The sequence below is a fragment of the Manis javanica genome, chromosome 4, assembly GCF_040802235.1.
Source record: "Manis javanica isolate MJ-LG chromosome 4, MJ_LKY, whole genome shotgun sequence".
In the NCBI taxonomy this organism is placed as follows: Eukaryota; Metazoa; Chordata; class Mammalia; order Pholidota; family Manidae; genus Manis; species Manis javanica.
The window spans coordinates 168,180,625-168,202,011 of NC_133159.1; the positions used below are offsets into that span (position 1 = coordinate 168,180,625).

General features: G+C 36.1%; 1 protein-coding gene and 1 non-coding gene across 4 annotated transcripts in view; one reads left to right on the forward strand and one right to left on the reverse strand.

Annotated features, from left to right (window-relative positions):
* TLK2 (tousled like kinase 2) overlaps positions 1 to 21,387 on the forward strand; it is a 111,835-nt gene that overhangs the window by 37,173 nt on the left and 53,275 nt on the right. For 2 of the 3 annotated variants that reach the window (XM_036997184.2, XM_036997186.2), the window contains exons 3-7: positions 5,067 to 5,138; positions 6,013 to 6,082; positions 7,068 to 7,111; positions 7,841 to 7,936; positions 16,048 to 16,215. In XM_036997184.2, coding sequence (XP_036853079.1) covers positions 5,067 to 5,138; positions 6,013 to 6,082; positions 7,068 to 7,111; positions 7,841 to 7,936; positions 16,048 to 16,215 — 450 coding nt within the window. The remainder of the gene's footprint in view (positions 1 to 5,066; positions 5,139 to 6,012; positions 6,083 to 7,067; positions 7,112 to 7,840; positions 7,937 to 16,047; positions 16,216 to 21,387) is intronic. The other variant, XM_036997188.2, reaches the window with a different exon arrangement.
* LOC118968199 (U6 spliceosomal RNA) lies at positions 20,776 to 20,879 on the reverse strand. Its single transcript, XR_005055728.1, has one exon. It is a non-coding gene; the product is annotated as a U6 spliceosomal RNA (small nuclear RNA).

The window sequence follows — 21,387 nt, forward strand, 5'->3', positions numbered from 1 at the left end:
TGAATAATGCCACTGTAAACATTTGTGTCCAAGTTTTTGTATGGACACATTTTAGTTTCTCTCCTGTATATCACTAGGAGAAGTATGCTGGGTCATAGAGTAACTGTGTTTAATTGTTTGAAGAACTGTGAACTGCCTGACTGTTTTTTAAGCAGCTGTACTGTTCTACATTCCCTCCAGAAGTGTATGAGGGTTCCATGTGCTCCACATTCTTGCCAGCCCTTTCTTGTTGTTTCTTTGAATCTAGCTGTCCTAGTACATGTGAAGGATATTTCATTTAGGTTTTGATTTGTATTTCTCTGTTAGCTAATGACAATGAGCTTCTTTTCCTTTATTCATTGGCCATTTGCAAATCATCTTTGGAGAAATGGATATTGAAATCTTTTGTCCATTTTTAAATTAGTTATCTTTTTAGTTTTTTTTAAATTGAAGTATGGTCAATACACATACTAATCTTAACATTAGTTTCAAGTATACAACACAGTGGTTCATCAGTTACCCAAATTATTAAATCCTCATCCCCTCTAGTGCAGTTACCATCTGTCAACATAGGAAGATGTTACAGACTCACTGGCTATATTCTCCATGTGTATTACCACTCCCATGACCAACTTATATTTTGATTGAGAATTTTTGTGCCCCTTTATCACCCTCCCCACCCACCTACCCTAACCCCTGCCCCATGACAGCCACCAGTCACTTCTCAGTGTCTGAGTGTGCTGCTCTTCTGTTCATTTTGTTTATTTTGTTTTTATATTTCACGAACAAGTGAAATCATGTGGTTTTTGTCTTTCTCCACCTGGCTTATTTCACTTAGCACAATAGCCTCTAGGTCTGTCCATATTGTCATGAATGGCAGGATTTCTTCCTTTTTTATGGCTGGATAATATTCCATTGCATATATGGACCACATCTTCTTTATCTAGTCATCTGTCAGTGAACATTTTGGTTGCTTCCATATCTTGAGTATTGTAAGTAATGCAGCAATAAACATAGGGTGCATATGTCTTTCAAGTCAGGGATTTTATTTTCTTTGGGTAAATTCCTGGAAGTGGAATTACTGGGCCATGTGGTATTCCTGGTTTTAGCTTTTTTGAGGAACCTCCATACTGCTTTCCACAGTGGCTGCACCAATTTAAAATCCCATAAACAGTGTAGGTGGGGTCCCATTTCTCCATATACTTGCCAACACTTTATTTCTTGTCTTTTGGATAGTGGCCATTCTGACTGGTGTGAGGTGATACTTCATTATCGTTTTGATTTGTAGTTCCCTGATGATTAGCAGTATGGAGCATCTTTTCATGTGCCTATTGGCCATCTGTATTTTTTCTTTGGAAAAATGTCTGTTCAGATCCTTTGCTCATTTTTTATTTGGGTTATTTGTTTTTGGTGTGAGGCATATGAGTTCTTTATATATTCTGGATGTCAGCCTCTTAATGGATAAGTCATTTATGAATACGTTCTCCTATACTGTAGGCCACCTTTTTGTTCTGTTGATGGTGTCCTTTGCTGTAGAAGCTTTTTATAGTTTGATGTATTCCCACTTGTTTGTTTTTTATTTTGTTTCCCTTGCTCAAGGAGATGTATCCAGAAAAAAATTGCTCATCCTTATGTTCAAGAGATTTTGCCTATATTTTGTTCTGTGACTTTTATGGTTTCATGTTTTACATTTAGGTTTTTAATCCATTTTGAGTTTACTTTTGTGTATGCAGTTAGACAGTAATCCAGTTTCATTCTCTTGCATGTAGCTGTGCAGTTTTCCCAGCACCAGTTGTTGAAGAGACTGTTTTTTCCCCTTTGTATATTCATATATTAATTGGTCAGTTAATGTATTTACCATATATTAATTGACCATATATGTGTGGGTTTATATCTGGGCTCTCTATTCTGTTCCATTGAGCGATGGGTCTGTTTTACATTTATCTTTTTAAATTAAAAGATAACTTAAAAATTATCTTTTGAATATGGAAGCAACCTAAGTGTCCATCAGTAGTGGATGAATGGATAAAGAAGATGTGGTACATATACACAATGGAATATTATTCAGCCATGAAAAGAAAAGAAATTCTACCCATTTGTAACAACATGGATGGAGGTAGAGGGAATTACACTCAGTGAAATAAGCCAGGTGGAGAAAGACATGTACCAAATGACTTGACTCATTTGTGGAGTCTAAAAAATAAACAAAACTGAAGGAACAAAATAGCAGACTCACAGACTCCGAGAAGGGACTAGTGGTTACTGTGAAAGGTAGGGGTTAGGGAGGGTGGGTGGGAAGGGAGAAGGGGATTTAGAGGCACTATAATTTGCAATCACAATATAGGTAGGTCACAGGGAAGGCAGTACAGCATGGAGAAGACAAGTAAGGACTCTTAACGCATCATACTACGCTGATAGACAGTGACTGCAATGGGCGGGGGGTGAGGACTTGATAATGTGAGTGAATGTTGAAACCACAGTGTTGTTCATGTGAAACTTTCATAAGATTGTATATCAATGATACTTTAGTAAAAAAAGTAAACAATATCTTTTTAATATGGAAACAACCTAAGGGTCCATCAATAGATGAAAAGATAAAGAAGATGTGGTACGTATAAAAAACAGAGTATTATTCAGCGATAGAAAGAAAAGAAATCCTATTTGCAACAACATGGATGTATATAGAGTGTATTACACTCAGTGAAATAAGCCAGGTAGAGAAAGACAAATACCAAATGATTTCACTTATTTGTGGAGTATAAAAACAAAGCAAAACAGAAGGAACAAAACAGCAGTAGACTCAGAGACACAGAGAAGGGACTAATGGTTGCCAAAGAGGAAGGGTTGGGGAGGGAGAAGGAGATAAGAGGGGCCCTATAATTCGTAATCACAATATAGATTAGTCATGGGGACAGTTGTACAGTGTGGAGAATACAGTTAACGATTCTGTAACATCTTACTACGCTGATGGACAGTGACCTCACTGGAGGGGGTGAGGACTTGATAGTATGGGTGAATGTTGAACCATTGTGTTGTGTGTTTGAAACCAATGTAAGATTGTGTATCATTGATACTTTAATTTTAAAAACATTATCTTTTTAAAGTTGGGTGGTCTTTCTATTGAGTTGTAAGAGTTCTTTGTACAGCATACAAATCCCTTTTCAGATAGGTGATTTACAAATATCTCCCATTCTTTGAGTTGTCTTTTTACTTTGTTGATAGTGTCTTTTCAACCTCTAAAAGTTTTTAATTTTGAAAAAGTCAAATTTTGATACAATTTTGGAGAATTTTTTTCTTTTGTTGTTGGCACTTTTGGTGTCACATCTAATAATCCTTCGTCCCATCTGAGGTCATGAAGATTTACCCTCTCTGTTTTCTTTTGAGAGTTTTATAGTTTTGACTATTGTATTTAAGTCCTTGAACAATTTTGAGTTAATTTTTACATGTGGTGTGGGGTAAAGTGTCCAACTTCATTGTTTTGCCTGTGGCCATTCAGTTGTCCCAGCACCATTTGTTAAAAAGACTATTTTCCCCCTATTGAGTGGTGGTGTTGACAGCTTTGTCAGCCATCACCTGACTGTAGATTATGGATTTATCTCTGAACTCTCAGTTGTATTTCATTGATCTGTCCTCATGCCAGTACTATACTGTCTTGATCAATACTGTTGCTTTGCAGTAAGTCTTGAAGTCAGGGAATGTGAGTCCTCCTACTTTGTTCTTTTTCAGGATTGTTTTGCCTTTCTGGTCCCTTGTATATAGAAATTTTAGATCAATTTGTCGATTTCTACAAAGAAGTCATTTGGGGTTTCTGATAGGGATTACATTGAATCTGTAGATCACCTAGTAGAGGACTGACCTCTTAACAGTAAGTCTTCTGACCCATGAACAAGGAGTTTTTTTGTTTTGATCTTTAATTTCTTGCGATGATTTTTTTGTTAGTTTTCAGAGTAGAAATTTTACACTTTCGTTTATTCCAAAGCATTTCTTAAGTATGATGCTAATGTGAATGGAACTGTTTTCTTAATTTCATTTTCATATTTAAAAAATTTCATGACAATTTCATTTTCAGAAATAAAACTGATTTTTGTACATTGATCTTGTGTCCTACAGCCTTGCTGAACTCACTTATTAATTATAATAGCATTTTAGTGGATCCCTTGGGGTTTTATGTATACAAAATCATGTCATCTGTGCATTGGGATAGTTTTACCTCTCTTCCTTTCCAGTTTGAATGCTTTGTTTTTCTTTTCTTGCCTAATTGCCTGGCTAGAATCTCCAGTACAGTATTGAATAGGTGTAGTGAGAGCAGACATCCTTGTCTTGTTCCATGTCTTAGGGGAAAGCATCTGGTCCTTCACCATTAAATGTGATATTAGCTGCTGTTTTTTGTAGATGCCCTTTATCAGATTGAGGAAGCTTTTTGTTTATCTCAGAAGGTCTTTCTTTTGCCTTCATATTTTGAAAAAAATGCTTTGCTCAGTATAGGATTCTTACATGTTTGTTTATTTAGTGACTGGCTGGATTATTTTAGTGAAGTCTCTCCTACCATCTCAATCCCCACAGCGTTAAGCCTCTGGTGGTGCTCCTCAGGGAGGCATAGCTGAGTTCTCCCTATAGTCACCCTGGGATGACTGGTGCTGGTGTGGCTCGCTCCCTGACCAACCCAGCTGTTAAATTCCACTACTTGCCTAGACTGCTCTATTGTTTTCAATAATGCCATTACCACCCTGCATAAGGAACCCTTGATATACTCTTTAACATCTCAACTTTCAGATACTGCCTGTGTGATACAAGAGGCCAAGAGAATTGATTTTCTTAAAAAATGAATTCGTTATATGTGGAAGTACTCTACTTAGCAGGGTATTTTTGCACCTGACTAGAGTGAATAAAGGAAATGAAAATAATAGCAGTTGGGGAACTTTAACATGAGGGTTATTGTACTATGGTTGACTAAGTTCTTCTCAAGTTGGTTGGAGGTGTTGCAGTAACTCTTGCCTTCATTGACCTGGCTTAGATATCAAAGTCAGCAGTCTTCCTCCTCAGTTTTGCTGTCATCTTAGGTTTCCTTTTTTTTTTTTTCTTTCCAGGGGCCACTCAATAGTGAGTCTTCCAACCAGAGCTTGTGCAGCGTGGGGTCCTTGAGTGATAAAGAAGTAGAGGTAAGAAGCCACATCCATTTGCAATTGCAAGACTTCGTATTCCCACAGTTCCAGTCTGTGTTGAAGGACTGCACTGCAGAGCTTCCCGGGGCACAGTTAGGGTCTGTGTGAATGGCTCCCCTTTGAGGTGTGTGCTCTTTGTGTCTGTATAGATGTGATGTGGTCCTGATGGTTTTTTATTATTATAATCTTGTATGGGTGTTATTTTCCTTTATTAAAAAATTTTTTTTGCCTAGTTGCCATCAATAAAAGGCGGAAATTTTCAATTGCAGCTGAATTAGGTTAGGTGCCCTTGAATTTTTAACACTTTTCAGTACTTAAATAGAGTGGGTCAATGTAGCCTCGGCCGACTTTAGTAACAGAATTTGAAGATGATTTTTTTAGGCAGATAACCTAGCTGTATGGATATGGGTCCAAATCTACAACCACCTACTTTGCAGTTAGATAGAAGTTTCAGTAAAGTAGAGCCAGTTGATTGATTAGGCAGATACTCCCTTTTTGAAAAATAGGGTTTTGATTTAAACTCTTTTAAAGTATAAATACTGTAACAGCTGCTGTCTGACAGCCTTGTATGCTAGATGTTTGTACTACATCTGTGCTTTATAAAATATCTAATTTAAGCTTTGCAGCAAATATGATTTACAGATGAGTATATTGAAGCTCTGATATTTTAGAAGTTTGTCAAAATTGTATAGATGGTTTGGTTCCAGACCCTGTACTCTTTTCATGACACTGCCCATAGTGGGACATGATTTAGGACTTGTCTGTGTCAGTTAAGTCTTCCTTATAAGTTCGATATTTTTTATATACTCTAATTTTCATAATGTGAAAATTTTAAGAAAATGCTAATTGTTATGTATGTGGTGTTTAACAGACTCCTGAGAAAAAACAGAATGACCAGCGAAACCGGAAAAGAAAAGCTGAACCATATGAAACTAGCCAAGGTAGTAATAATTTCACACCAATAAAAATATTAAATTCTATGGACTTAGAATTTTCCAACTTACACTGAATAATTAGTTTGTATACAGAGGTTCCTAACAAAGGAGATTTGTGTATCTCAAGGGATTACCAGGCTGTTTATTATAGACTTGCCATTTGATACACACATGACAAAACTGTCAGTTCTTTGGGGACTCTTGTTTTCCCTGTTATAAGTCGATGATTTTCTCATCAGAAGTTTTTCTTCAGACTAAGCATGTACTGCACTGAAAAGCACTTACCTTGGAGTTTTAACTATGTTTTGCATAATTATCAGTGATTTGTTATAGGCAAGCAGAAATGGTTTCATTTACATAGTTGTTCTTTCTACCTGCTTCCTTGCATGTCAATTATTGAATTGAAAATTGTAACTATGATAGTTATAATACCAAATATTTTCATATAATTAAAGAAAGAATAAATGGTTTGGTTTGGCTCTCCTCCTGCCCCCCATTCTAAGCAACTGAAGCTCCAGTCTTTTTTACATATTTCTTCTTAATTGTTTTTTTAATCTACAAATCATTTTTTCACTTTTGGGGGGGAAATTCTCCCAAAGTGACAAGGTCACATAAAGTTTTTTGTGAAATAGAATAAACCCGTTTGTTTTGAACTCTTACTCTCTTAGATGGTGATGTAGATTATAGAGTAGTTTTATTTTAATTTACAGTAGTGGCATAAGGTAGTCTATTTATAAAAGAAAGATGGGTGAATCTTCAAGGAAAGCAAGCTGTGGAAAAGTCTTCTTTCACTGTTTATTTAGACATTTATTATATGGAGAAAACTGTGTTTGCTCTTAGGATACAGGTATTTTGGCTCATTTGTTAAAAGTAAAGCCTGCACTGGAATTGATAACAACATATGCAGTTAATGAATACACAGTACATTTTAGTGAATGATGGTTTACATGTGTTATTGGAAAAACTATACTTACTTTGGTTTCATTTTCAGGGAAAGGCACTCCTAGGGGACATAAAATTAGTGATTACTTTGAGGTAAGTTAAATTTTTCGGGAAAAAAATCTATAGTGATTTTTTAAAACCTAAATCCTCACATTCATTTAAGGCTTAATAAAGCAGTATTTTGCCTTTTATTGTGTTCTTTTCCCCTCCTTCTCCATCTTCATCAGCCTGATGCCACCCCTTCTCTCTCTAAGAGGAAACTGCTGCTAACTTCCTAAAGCTAAATTTGTGATGATGTGTCTTGTCTGTGATGATATAAAAATTCACAAATGAGGTGATTTTTCTCTTGGCCAGACTAGGTTCCGTGTCTTACAAAGATTGAAGTGGAATGACTTGAACCCCTCTTTTGTCCTCTTCCCTGTAGTCTGTGGAACATGTAGCGAGCTCACTGACCCGTGGTTAATGGTACTAAAGAGGACACTGGCAGCCACTGTACCGCTGTATTCCTGCTTCCTGTATTTTGAGACCAGAAGGGAAAACATTCTTCTCTTATGTCCTTTCAAAACCATGTGTACCTTCAGCTTTCTAGCCAGCCATGTTTTCTTTTTATCTTGGTACATTTCTGCTGGAGCTCCTTCTTAAAATCTCATTGAAATGATGGCAGAATTTGACTTAAATGACATTTTCTCTCTAGAATAAGATGTATTAACTTAAAGGGGCCATATATAATTAAGACCTGTTTATATATTAATCTTTTACTCTCCTTATCTGAAGCATAGTACTGTTTTGAATTATTCATATCCATTTTTCCCTGTTGGCCAGTTTGCTGGGGGAAGCGGGCCAGGAACCAGCCCTGGCAGAAGTGTTCCACCAGTTGCACGATCCTCACCGCAACATTCCTTATCCAATCCCTTACCGGTAAGCATTCACCTGGAGAAATTTGACACCTGTTGTAGAAGACAAGAAGCCCAGGAACACTCAAACGAAAGTTTCTCTTCCATTAATTACCCAAGGGGAATGAGGCATTAAGGAGAAACATTCATAGTATTACCTATCAGTCACTTAGATTCAAATCTGTATTAGTACATTTTCATTTTACAAGAACTAACCCTATTTCTCAGTATAATAAATTGCCTCTGAGCCTACAGCTGAGTGTTCTGTCAGGGAAGTGATTTCCAACCCAAACATTAGGTTTTCATGCTTGCCAAACTTGCATGTTCTTATAACTAAATTCTTTTCTTACAAATTTTTTGATTAGCTTGTGGCATTTGAATTGTTCTCAAGGCTTATTCACAGTGACATAGTAGAGAAGCTATACAAACTTGAGATAGGTTTATTTCTTGCTTATACATGAGAGCTGAAGATCTTAGAAAAGCCTTCAGTTTTGCCACTCAGGAGACATTTGGCAATGTTAGAGTAATCTTTGGTCACAACTAGGGAGGACCATAAGCATCTACTTGGCAGAGGCCAGGGATGCTTGTTACATCCGATAATGCCCAGAACAGGGCCCCCACAACAAAGAATTATCTGGTCCAAAATGTCGTGAGTGGCCAAGGTTGAGAATCCCTATAGCTAATGTAGGATTTTGTGTTAATTTGCTTGAATGCCTTTGAGCAATTTGTTGATATCATGTAAGACCTTTTACTTGACAGTGTGTTCTGTCTACCAGTGCCTCCCTTGGATACTGCTGTGGGATCTTGGGGAAGAGGGGTCTCCCTAAGATTAGAAGTTTTCATTCTAGGTGTCTCTTTAGGAAAGTTGTTTTACTCATTCTCAGCAAAGTTGGTTAACTGTTCTTTTCCTAAGTGATTTAGTCTTCAGTACTGTGAAAGTGTTTTAAAATGCACTTCTTCCCATCTTCTGTCTCATTAAAAACATACATTTGTTAGGATGACTTATAATTATTAAAGCACTTTTGAAAGTAGAGTCAGCTGAAAAATTTTGGTTGTATTTTGTCATCCTTGCCATAATTTAAAATGTTAGATACGGTGGTGTGTAGATCTATTTAGTTTGGTTGAGCTTTATTAGATAACTATTGAGGCCTCTGTCTTTTATTTTTCTTAAATTTTAAACCAATTAAAAGTTTTAAATGTTAAATGAGATTGCAGAATTATCTGTGGGACAGATATGATTTACAGAATTTTTGTTGTCTGTTATCTCTTCTTCTTGAAATTTTTTTTTCAGTTGGTTTTTAATTTTGTGACTACTGATCTATCATCTGTCAGTTTAAGTCAAGTCTTAACCTGAATACAAAAGAGATGTGCTTGGGTTGTTCAGAGGTTCCTTCCCAGTGATATGGGTCGGGGCTGGGCGTCACCATCGTGATGCAGATCTAAGTGGGTATTAGGTGTTGGAATAGGAACCAAACCTTAATTTCCTTTTTTCCATTGCTCTGAGAACCTCTTTCTCCTCCCAACTTAAAATTTGTGCTTCGTTTTTATTATTGTTGATCCCCTCACTCCCCTTCCCCACTCTCTCTCCATCATACTTGCCTGAAGAAACCTGGCCCTTGGCTAAATCTAATTTTCCACCTTTTCCTTGCCTGCCTCTATGCAGCTCAGCATGGTTGGAGGAAAATGCATACACCCATGCTGGCTGATCTTGATCTCACTTTAATAAGTTCATGACCTCTAGCTGCCTGCCAGGCCTGTCGTATTTCCCTAGTTTCCTTTCCTAGTTAAATAGCTCATATTTTTGTCATTTCCTACAAGCTTTCAGCAACACTTCCTCCCCCTCTACTGTCTCCACTGATGGCTTTGCTCTTTTATTTTACTGAAAAAACAGAAACAATCAGAAGGGGACTTTCACATGCTCCTACACCAAACCCACCAAGCTGTTCATGTCGCTATCCATATGTGCCTTTTAGGATGAATAACTTGCCAGCCCTTTACTTGGGCATTGGCATCCCTGATAATTATGTATCCAGTTCACTACTTGACATCTGCACTTACATAAGTAACGGACAGCTTTAAAATGTCCACAAAGGAATTTCTGCTCCCCCTCCCTACCAGAACACCCACCACCTCCTGCTCCTCCTACAGTCTACCCTATTCTGGTAAATGACAGTTTACTCTGTCTCCTTTTTCAGGTCATAACCTCATGCCCCATACCTAATCCACCAGTAAGTGCTGTTTTTTCCTTTAAAATGTGTCAGAATCTGATCACTTTTCTATTCTTGTTCTCTGCCTTAGCCTCTTGTGTGGTCTCCCTGTTCCTGCATATGTCTCACCTGTTCTCCATATAGTAGCCCAAGTGAGTCTGTTCAGTAAATTATGACAGATCCTGGCATTCCTCTGCTGAGAACTGTCCAGTGGTTAGTCCAAACTGTTCTAGGCTTATGTTGCCTAGAAGCTCCTATGTGATCTGTGTTGTCCTCACCCACCTGACTGACATCTCCAACTGGTCTCCGTCTCCCTCATGCCACTACAGCCACATGAGCTTCCTTGAAGCTCCTTTTTTGCTGCGAGGCTCTCTTTTGCTTCAGGGTCTTTGTACTTGCTAATCCCTCTTCCAGGAACAGCATGATTAGTGATTTCTTCATCAAGTTATTGCTCAAAAATGACCTTATCAGAGAAGTCTTTCATGATCAACTCTAAAATAGTGGTCCCTTACCCATTATTGCTCTGTCCCTAATTCTCCTTTATTTTAAGTCTTAGTTATCACCTGACATGTATATTTAAATTTTTCATTGGTTCTTATTTATACATGTCTTAGAGGAGTATACATAGAAGTCTATAGCTTAATGAATTTGCACAGACTGTATAAGCACAAGAAACAAATATTCCTAACCCCCTCCCTCAAACTTCCTTATGCTCCCTTCCAGTTATTAGCTCCCCCACTGCCACTGGGGAGAGCCACTATCCTGACTTCTAACCCTATAGATGAGTCTTCCCTGTTTCTGTACTTAATCATGCAGTGTATACTCTGTGTCAGGCTTCTCTTGTTCAGCATTGCTTCTGTGAGAGTCATCTGTGTTGCCATCGGTTGTGGATCCTTCATTGTCTTTTGTGTGTGGTACAATTTTAACACATTTCGCTTAATAATTTATATTTTAATTTTTAACCATGCAGTTAATCTGTTGCTTACCTTCTCTACTAGAATAATTCTATAAGAGCAGGCACTTTGTTTACTGCTGTTTCCATCTTGCAGTGCTTATTACATAAAGGTGTAATTATTCTACTTCTCCCACTTGACATGAAGAGATAATATCTTGTTCAGTTTTTAGTCTGTAATACCCAAACAGTGCTCTAAATGCATTTTATCTGGTGTTTAACATATCCAAACCATTGTAGGGCATAAATATTTCCATTTTTATATCAACTTCTCATTATTATGTTTTCAAGGTAACTGACAAATATCATCTAGTTGAGGTTTTTTTCCTTCATTCTCTAATCCTTTTTTAACTTTGATATTATTCTATTTACATTTAATATAATTATTATTATAGTGGGTTTACATATACCATCTTTTAATGTGTTTTTTTTTTCTGCCTGTCCTGTGTTTCTCCTTTCATTTGGATTGATTTTTTTTCACATTATTTCATGTTTCCCTCCTCTTCTAGGAGCTAGGCCCTCTTTAGTGTTTCTCTTTTAAATTACCGCACATCGTTAATATGCCAAAATTTTATGTTAATAGTATCTTTACCCTCCTCCCAAATAAATGACGACCTGAAAACATTAACTCTACTTACCTGCTGCTAACTTCGTGGTAGTGGCATATGTTTTTACTTTGCCCTTTTTTTAAAGCCTCATAAAACCTCATTATTTTATACTATCAGTGTTGGTTTAGACTTAACCTATATACTTATCTTTATACTTTTTCTTCATTGTATCTTACTACTTCTACATAAGGTCACTTTTCTTTTGCCAAAGTATTCCTTTAGTATTCCTTTCGTATGTATCTGCTGGGGCTTAACTCTAACTCTCTAGGTTTTGTTAGCTTAAAAAACTTTATTTTGTCTTTATTCGTGAAGGATCTTTTTGCTTTGTATATTTTTAGATTGCCATTTTTTTCTTTGAACACAACTGAGTGTATCATTACTATCTTCTGGCCCCCAGAAGATATTGAGAAACACCTTTTATTTACTTGTTATTTCTTTGCAAGTGTCTGCTTCCCAGGCCCCAGCTGCTTTTAAAATCTTTATCTGTAGTGCTCTGCAGTTCACTGTAATGTATCCTTTTATTTCTCTTGCTTGTGATTTGTGGGCTTTGGTATCTGTGGGTTGGTGTCTTGTACCAGTTCTGGATAATTACTAGCCACTGTCTTGTCAATATTATCTCTGCCTTGTTCTCCTTTTCTTCCTATGAAATTCCAATTAACCGTATGTTGGACTGTCTCACTTCATCACTATACCTCTTCTTTCTGTTTTCTTTTTGTCTCTGTATGCTCCATTCTGGATTGTTTCTTGCCTTTCAGTTTTCAAATTCTCTGTTTCGTTGTATCTAATTTTCTGTTAACCACTTTGAATTCCTAATTTTTGTTATTTTATCTTTCTGGCAGGTATTTTCAAGCCTGTCTTTTATTTTTAAAAATCTAGTATACACAGTTCTTTGTCTGATAATTCTGGTATTTGGTGTTTTCATGAATCTGTTTCTGCTGTCTCTTGTTTTTCTTAGCTGTTGCTCAAGGCTTTATTTCTTTAATGCTTCATTTTTCTCTGTGTGTTGCTCATTATTCTTGGAAAAATTATTTAGGAAATTTCTCTGAGATCTAGGATGAAGATGTGTTCCTTCAGGGAGAATTTTTTATTTGCTTCTTACAAGGGCCTAGAGAATCTACCAATCTAACATCACTTCTAACTACTAAATTCATGGCTTGTGTTTTGGTTGGTTTGTTTATTGCAACCACCCAGGCAAAACTGATTTGGATTGTGTTAACATTTCTTCGGAGCCCCCAGCCATTGCCAAGGCAACTTCCTTGCAGCTCCCTGAGGGTGGGGGAAATTTTTCATCTGGTTTGTGTTTTCCCCGAGTGTGTAGCCCTTTGGAAGCCCAGTTTAAAGTGGGAAGGGTTTGTTGTTGAGTCTCCTGCGCTGGGTGGGCCTTTGTCTGCGACTGACTGCTTGGCACCATGGTGCTCTGAAATGGAAATCACGAGCTATAGTTATCCTTAGGGCAAGTATGACTTTGGTGCTGCTTTTACCTGTCTTGTGTTCCTGATTTCCCATAGATTTTGCCCTGCAGATCTCTACTATCTTACCAACCCTTTGATGCTTGTAATAACTTTTTCATATTTTGTCCTGTCTTTATAGTTTGTCTTCTAAGGGAAGACTGGGTCAAACATCACAGCCTGCTGAATTTATAGAAATATTTAAAAATCTTTCAGCTCTTGTCAAATATTTATTGAATAAATAACAGAACGACTAATTTTAATATTGTGACATCAGAGATTCTTTCTCCCAAGGAGGGAGAGTATTGTGGATGGGTATCACAAGTGTTTGGGAGCTAGAATTTAAGCTGTTGGATTTGGTGAGATAAGAGTGTTGGTCTTAGGAAGGTAGATTCTGCTCATAGATTAAAAAACTGAATTCCTTTGTTAGTATCATTTTGGTTAGTTTATTTTACTTCTACTTTCTAAAGTGAAAACATGAAGTAGTTTTTCCTGATAAAGTGATAACATGCTGTTTATGAGAGTCCAACAATTCAGAAGTGATAAAATAGAGAATTCCCTCCAAAAGAACTGTTATTAAGGGTTTAATGGACTTACATGTATACCTGTATGTTGATATAATAGATTTTCATTTCTGTTGTATTAATTTATTTAACCAATATCCCATAAACATTTTGTATTCTATTAATAGTGCTGCTTTGAATGTCCGTGCATATGTATCTGTACTTACGCATTTTTTCCCTTTGGATAGAGTTCCAAAGTATAACTCTCTACTCAAAGAATATGCTCTCTTTAAAATATCATCATGTAATCGCTAGCAGATGATCAGCAGTTTGAGAGTCCAGTTTCTGTATACTTGTGATACTGAATTTTATCATTGTAATCTTTGCCAGTGAGAAAAATATCTTGTTTTAACTTACATTTCTTCATTAGTGATATTAAACATTTTTTCATAAATTTAATAGCTTTTTTTGATTTCTCTTTTAATGCTTGTTTAGGTCCTTTACCTATTTATTTACTGAAGTATTTCTTTTCTCTTCTTGATGGGTAGGAGCACATTATTTATTAAGATTGTTAACTCACTGTCATTTATATTGTAAATATTTTTGCCTGTTTGTAATTTTGTCTTTTATGTTGACTCTCACCATTTAAAAGAAAAAAAATTTGAATTAGTCAAAAAGTTATCAGTGTTTTTCCTTTATGACATACTGGTTTTGTGTTCTTAGATGTTCTTATATGGTTTGTATTTTTAATGTCATGCTTAAAAAAATCTGTCACCACTAGAAAATCATAAAATCATTTGTTTATATATTCTTTTAATTTTTATGTACAAGGAAATAGTCTGTTTTTGAATACCAACATAAATATCCTACTATATTTTAATAAGTTCCTACTAATTTGAAATGTGCTTTAATTACAAATTATACTTCCATTTTATATGAATCTATTTCTGAATTTTTTATTCTATGCCATCGGTTGCTTGATCTGTCTGCTCCTGTACCGAGTAGTAGACTGATTTAGTTACTGTTGCTTTGTGTAATATGTTTTAATAGCTAGTCAAATGTCCGTGATATTCTTTATCAAAAATTTGTGGCTAATTCTGATTATTTTCCAAGTGAACCTCAGAGTTAATTTGTGAGTTCCATAAAATAACTTCCCAGAAGGGTGCAGGAGAGAACTACACCACCAGAACACTCTCTCTTAAAAAAAACAAGACGACCAAAAAAAAAAAATCCCTAAGCATTTGCTTTAGAAAAATTTGACGTCTATAAAATTTGAATCCAGGAACATGGTATCACCACTTAACTTTTCAGCCCATCGGTGAAAATAGTTTTTCTTTATATGTAATCTGCATATTTCTTAAGTTTGTGTCTAAGTATTTTACAGATTTTTTGAAATTTTGAATCTTTTTCTTTGATTACGTATTCTGATTATAATCAGTTACTGTTGGTATATGTGGAAGCCACTGATTTTTGTGTATTTATTTTATATTTGGCCATCTTCCTAGGTATAATTTGTTGTTTTTCAGTTGATTTGCTTGGTTTTCTTTGTGAATAGTTATATCATCAAAAAATGACACTTTTAAATCTTTAATATTTTCCAATGCTTATACCTCATATTTTTTCTTACCAAATTGGCTGAGACTTCTATAATAACGTAGAATGATTGTGATATTAATGTGTTAACCCCTATCTAGTTCCTTACTTTGATGAGTGTCTCTAGTATAGCATCATTAATTATATTTATGTTGATTTCTGGGAAACATTATTTTTGTTGTGTTAAAGATGGATACTTCCATTTTTTTTTCTGAAGAGTTGTCTAACTGTGCATATCCTTTTTGGCATCTCAAGGGAAGAGTCTTGATTTTTTTTTTTCTCCCTAAAATTAAGGTAATGAGGTACATTAATAGATTTGTAAAATAATAACTGTCCTTACATTTCTTTAATAAATCATACATAATTATGGTATATTATTAGTATATTATGAAACTTGTTTTGCTTGTATTTATTTTAGATTTTTACATCTGAGTATAGTATGGTGAGAATAGAACTGAGAGTGAAATAAGATCTACCTTTAAATTAGGGGCAAATGTTTTAATCTTCGTTTATCTGCAGGATAGAAACGACATTTCTTTTGTAGGATTGATGGTATTATGAAGTTCATTTTTGAACCCTGCAAGATAATCTTACAATGTTATATAGATACAGAACCATTAAAATATAATTTACAAAATTTAAGATATTAACTCAGATTTTAGATATATTATAATCCAATGATAATGTTAGTCATGCTCTCTACATTTGTTTTTACAGAGGGTGTTATTTTTAATTCTTATATTTGCTAACTGTTTTAATCTGTTTCATGTTTGGCAATATTAGATTTTCTTAAGTGATTTGTGCATTTTCTTTAATGTTTTCCAGCGACGAGTAGAACAGCCTCTCTATGGTTTAGATGGCAGTGCTGCAAAGGAGGTATCAGAAGAGCAGTCGGCCCTGCCAACCCTGATGTCGGTGATGCTAGCGAAACCCCGGCTGGACACAGAGCAGCTGGCACAGAGGGGAGCTGGCCTCTGCTTCACTTTTGTTTCAGTGAGTAGTACCAAGGCTAAGTTTATGCGGATCCTTGTTGCCCTGGAGCTCCTTGAAGGTGGAGTCATTATTTTTTGTAGAGAGATGATGACATTTCTGACTCTGTAACTGGTAAAGGCACTGTGCTTTTACTCTGTCCTCTGGTTCAGGGAACTGAGAGAAACTGTCGAAGTCTGAGCCCACCATGGAAAGGAAAAATACAATATTAGGTTGACAAAGAAGTAAAGAAAATACAGATCAAATTCCATTATCACCAAAGTGCTTGTATAATTAAAAATAAAATCTCCAGACTCCAGCCATCATTATTTAAAGCAATATATTCAAGTCATAAAATTTCAGCATGTAGGCAGGCATTCGGTAGCACGCTTACCAATCATTCCTGCTCTGGTATTTGGGCAGCTTCTGTGCTTGTTTCTCTTGCCTCTTCAGAGTGTTGGTGTTGGTGGGGACTCTTGCTAGGAAAATTTGGCTGTTTGCTCCTTTCAGCTTGCTTCTTCCCCCCTCTCTGAATAGTAAGAATTTGAGTGCTAAGAAAGTTTGACCCCATTTTTATTTGCTAAATTATAATGCAGTTTGACTCAAAAGTTGTTATTTTTCTTGGTTTCTGTGCCCTACCAACTACTTGTTTGTTGCCAAAGATGGTATAAAGCAAGGGAAAGCCCGTTGCTCTATTCTTCCATTTTTAGGGGCATCTTTCAGAGCTAAAGTCACCAGTGGTCCAAACTTTGTTCTCTTTTACTGGTTCATTTTCTCCAGTTATAATCCAAGTTTCCTCTTTATTTGCTCTGTGGAATCTGAATCACTAACCCACATGCAATTGTATTCAGAAAGGCCCTGAAAATAGTGTCTTAGGGAAAGGAAATAAAAAATTAGATAGGGAACCATTGTGTATTATTTGGAATACTTTCTTATAGTTATTGCTTCCCCTCAAAAAAGTGATAATACGTTTTTAAAACACTTACAGAATTTTTAATCATCAAAGGAATGGAGAAACTTTTTGTATGAGGACAGTATAATTTCATCCCTCAGGGGCAAAGGAAATAACATAAAATGGGAGAATTAACCAGTATGATACTGTGGGTAGCCTGACAGTATGGAATACTTTGTATGAGAATGTAGTGGTTCTCTATAGTACTGTTTTAGAGATTGTATCTGTCTTTATGTCTATGTATATATTTCATTGTGTGCTTACTATTCACTTACATTTGTCAAATCTTCATATTAGATCTAACTTTCCCAGGCAGAACCTTGGTAGGGGTGCAGGGTGGGGGAAGCTGTTTGTCCTTTAGTTCTTACATTGTCTTAAAAACTACCTGTTTCTCACTTAAGGGGAGTTCCCTTTTTTCATTCCTCAAATATTTACTGAATGACTACTGTGTGACAGGCATATAGTTAAATACAAAGGGTTTCGATCAGTGAGAACTTGTTCCCCTGTTGTAAGCCTTCCATAAAAGGTGTGTGCGTGCAGGCTTGGGAGTGGGTGCATATGAAGGACAGCCACCTGCTCAGTTCTGTCACCTTGTACACTCAGGCTGTTAGAGGAGTTGAGAGATGCTGCAGGCATATTGTTCTCACACGGAAGAGAGATGGCAGTTAGCAGTAAGAATGATATGTCAGAGTAAGGAACATGGAAACCGTATAAAAACCAAAGGCCTAAATGCTTTGGTATGGTTCTGTTTCTCTTTGCTTCTCTGAGGTTCCAGCCAGATATATATAAACTTAGTAAAATAAAGAAGGAAAAAAAAGCTAACATTAAGATAAAACAGATATTGTAAATCAATAGATAAAAAAGCAAGTCTCCTAAAAAAATAGGGAAAGGCTATGAGCAGACAGGTGTATGGGGAAAAAAAAGACAAATGACTAATAATATGAAAAAAATGCTTAATTTCAGCCATTGAGAAATACAAAATAAAACAAGATAACATTTTTGACCTATCAAATGGAAGGTTAATAAGTTTGATAATTTAGACACACATGCAGTTTTATATTGCCTCTAAGTTGTAGTCATTTGGACAAATTGGTAATGTATCTCAGTGTTAAGTTTACATATTATTGGGTCCAGAAATTCCATTCCCATAAAACTGCACAAAAATAATTATTGTTTATAATTATAATTTCTATCTACCAGTGTTTCAACTTGGAATGTGACCTTCATGTTGCTAAGTCCAGTGATCAGTTCTCAGAACTTAGCCAGCCCAATTTATTAGCCACCATGGATCACTCCCTTCTTCTCCAAGCACATGTTCTTTTTATGGCTTCCTCTTGATTCTTCCTCGCATTGGAGTGCCTCAGGGCTTAATCTTTAGACCTTTCTATCTGCCTTTATTCTCTACATAATCTCATTTAGTTTCTTTGCCCTAATTATCACCTGTCTGCAGGACTTGCATATTTATGTCTGTAGCTCAGAACCCTTCCCTGAATTGCCAGACCTATGTGGTCCCTTGCCTGTAAAAGTCATCTTCTCTGTATGTCAACCAGCATATCAAATTTCACATGTCCAAAACCAAATGCTTCATTTTGTTCACCCACTTCAAACTCCTTTCTCCCATAGCCTTCCACATCTTAGTAGTTGTCAGCTCTTTAATTGTTTAAAAACCTTGGAGTCATTCTTGTCTTTTCCCCCTTCATTATTACCACTTGAATTTAAACTGTCTCCCACTGAGGTTATGGTGGTAGCTTCTTAACTGGACTCTACTTCTAGCTTTGTTTCCTTTTAATATGTTCTCAACAGATCAGAGTGATCCACCTGAAAATAACTGAATGCCGAGTCATGCCACTCCTTCCACTTGAAGTGCTTGAATTGGCACATAGGCCCTGCATGGTCTGTCTCCTACCACTTTGATATCTCTTACTACTTACTGCCTCCCTTCCTTACCAGGTTGCATCAACACTGGCTGCCTTGCTTCCTCAAATAGTACCTGGTAGGCTCTTACTTCAGGGCCTTTCTACTTACTGTTACTTTAGTTTTAACATTCTTCCGCCAGATACCATCATGCCTTGCTCCCTCAGTTCTATCCAGTCTCTATTTAAATTTACCCTAAGACAGAGTCCTGTATAAAATAAGTCCTACACTATAGAACATCAACTCCTCCCTGCCCACCCCATACAATATCTACCTCCTGTGCCCCGCTTTAGCTTAGTCTTACCACCAGCTGACCTGCTATAATTTACTTCTTTGTTTGACAGTGGCTCTCCCCTGCCCCCCCCACCCCCCACCCCCCACCCCCCGTGAAGCCTCCATCAGGTTGCAGACTTTGGTGTCTCCAGAGCTAGGATGGGATCTGTGCTGATAGACACTCAGCATCCTTCATATAGAGACTAGTTAAATAAAATATATGTACACAATGGAATGCTATACAGTTGACAAAAAACATACATATGGGTTAACAATGAAAGATCTCTAGATAGGTATTAAGTAAAAATGGGTGACAGTATATGAGTTTGATACTTCAGATGTTTAAAACTTACATAATTTTACATGTTTTAACATAGGAAATTTGATTTCTTAAATTTTAAGCATATGATGTTCTAAATTGTAAAAGTAGTACATGTACATGGCCCTTGAAAACTTGAAGTGATGGAGAAAAGTAAAGTTCTTTTTCCTTCACACCCCTCAGAGAGAGAACTACTGTTATCAGTTTGTGTTTTAGATTTTCTACTAATTACCATTTTAACTTCAAATGTTTCTTATCTAATCAACTTTAAACAAGATCTGTTTATTCCCTATTCTGGGAGATGAGTTTGACATACATACTCATAACTATTACCCAGCTTCCTTTCTCATCTTTCAATTTTTTAACTATTTTAAATTATAAGTATGTGGTATTTAGTTTGTAATTTTAAGTAAATTGAGTCTTTTCTGCTTGATAAATTATTCTAAAACTTGAAAACACTTACCGAGCACTTTGAATATAACAATCCCACTGGATATGAAGCAACATCTCATTGTGACTTTGGTTTGCATTTCCTGAATATTAAAGGATAATGAGCAATTTTTTCATTTGCCTGTGGCCATTTGTATATTTTCTTTGGAGAAATGTCTACATAAATCCCTTGGCCTTTAAAAAATTTGGTTATTAGTCTTTCTGTTGTTGAGTTGTAAGGGTTCTTTATATATTTTGAATATTAGATCCTTATCAAATATATGATTTACGAGTATTTTCTCCTGTAGATTGTTTTACTTCCTTGAAGGTGTCCTTTGAAGCACAGAAAATTTTAATTGTGAAAAAGTCCAATTTATCTGTTTTTTCTTTTGTTGCTTATGCTTCTCATTGTTTAGCTAAGAAGGCTGTATTTTAACATAAGGTCATGAAAATCTACTCTTGTGTTTTTCATCTAAGTGCCCTTTTTTTTTTTGTAGAGTTGGCATTGTTTGTTGTTGTTTGTTTTTTTATTTTTTATTGAAGAATCATTGATACACAATCTGATATTGGCCCCAAATGTACAACACAGTGGTTCAACAGCTACCCACATCACCAAATCCTCACCCCCTCTAGTGCACCACAGTCTGTCAACACAGAAAGATGTTAGAGAGTCATTGACTATGTTTTCCATGCTGTACAAAAACACGGATGCTTCATGAATTTGTGTATCATCCTTGCACAGGGGCCATGCTAATCTCTGTATCATTTCAGTTTTAGTATATGTGCTGCTGAAACGAGTACCTATGTGTCTTTTTAACTCTTATGTTTAGCTCTATGATCTACTTTGTGTTAATTTTTGCATATGGTATGAGGAAGGGGGGTCCAGCTTTATTCTTTTGCTTGTTAATATCTAGTTGTCTCAATACCATTTGTTTAAAAAGCCTGTTCTTTCTCTATAGAATTGTTTTGGCACCCTTGTCAAAAATCAATTGACTATAAATGTAAGGGGTTTATTTCTGGACTCCAGATTTTTACTCAGTTGAGCTATATATATGCCTGTCCTTATGCCAGTACCACACTGTCTTAATTACTGTAGCTTTGCAGTGTTAAGCTTTGAAATCAGGAAGGGTGATTCCTCTTTATTCTTTTTCCAAGATTGGGCCACAGGATCTCTTAGATTTCCATATGAGTTTAAGGATCAGCTTTTCAATTTCTGTAAACAAATCAGCTGATATTTAAAGCAATTGTGCTGAATCTATAGATTGAGGTCTCTCTCTCTTTACGTGTGTGTGTATTTAAGTCTCTTTAA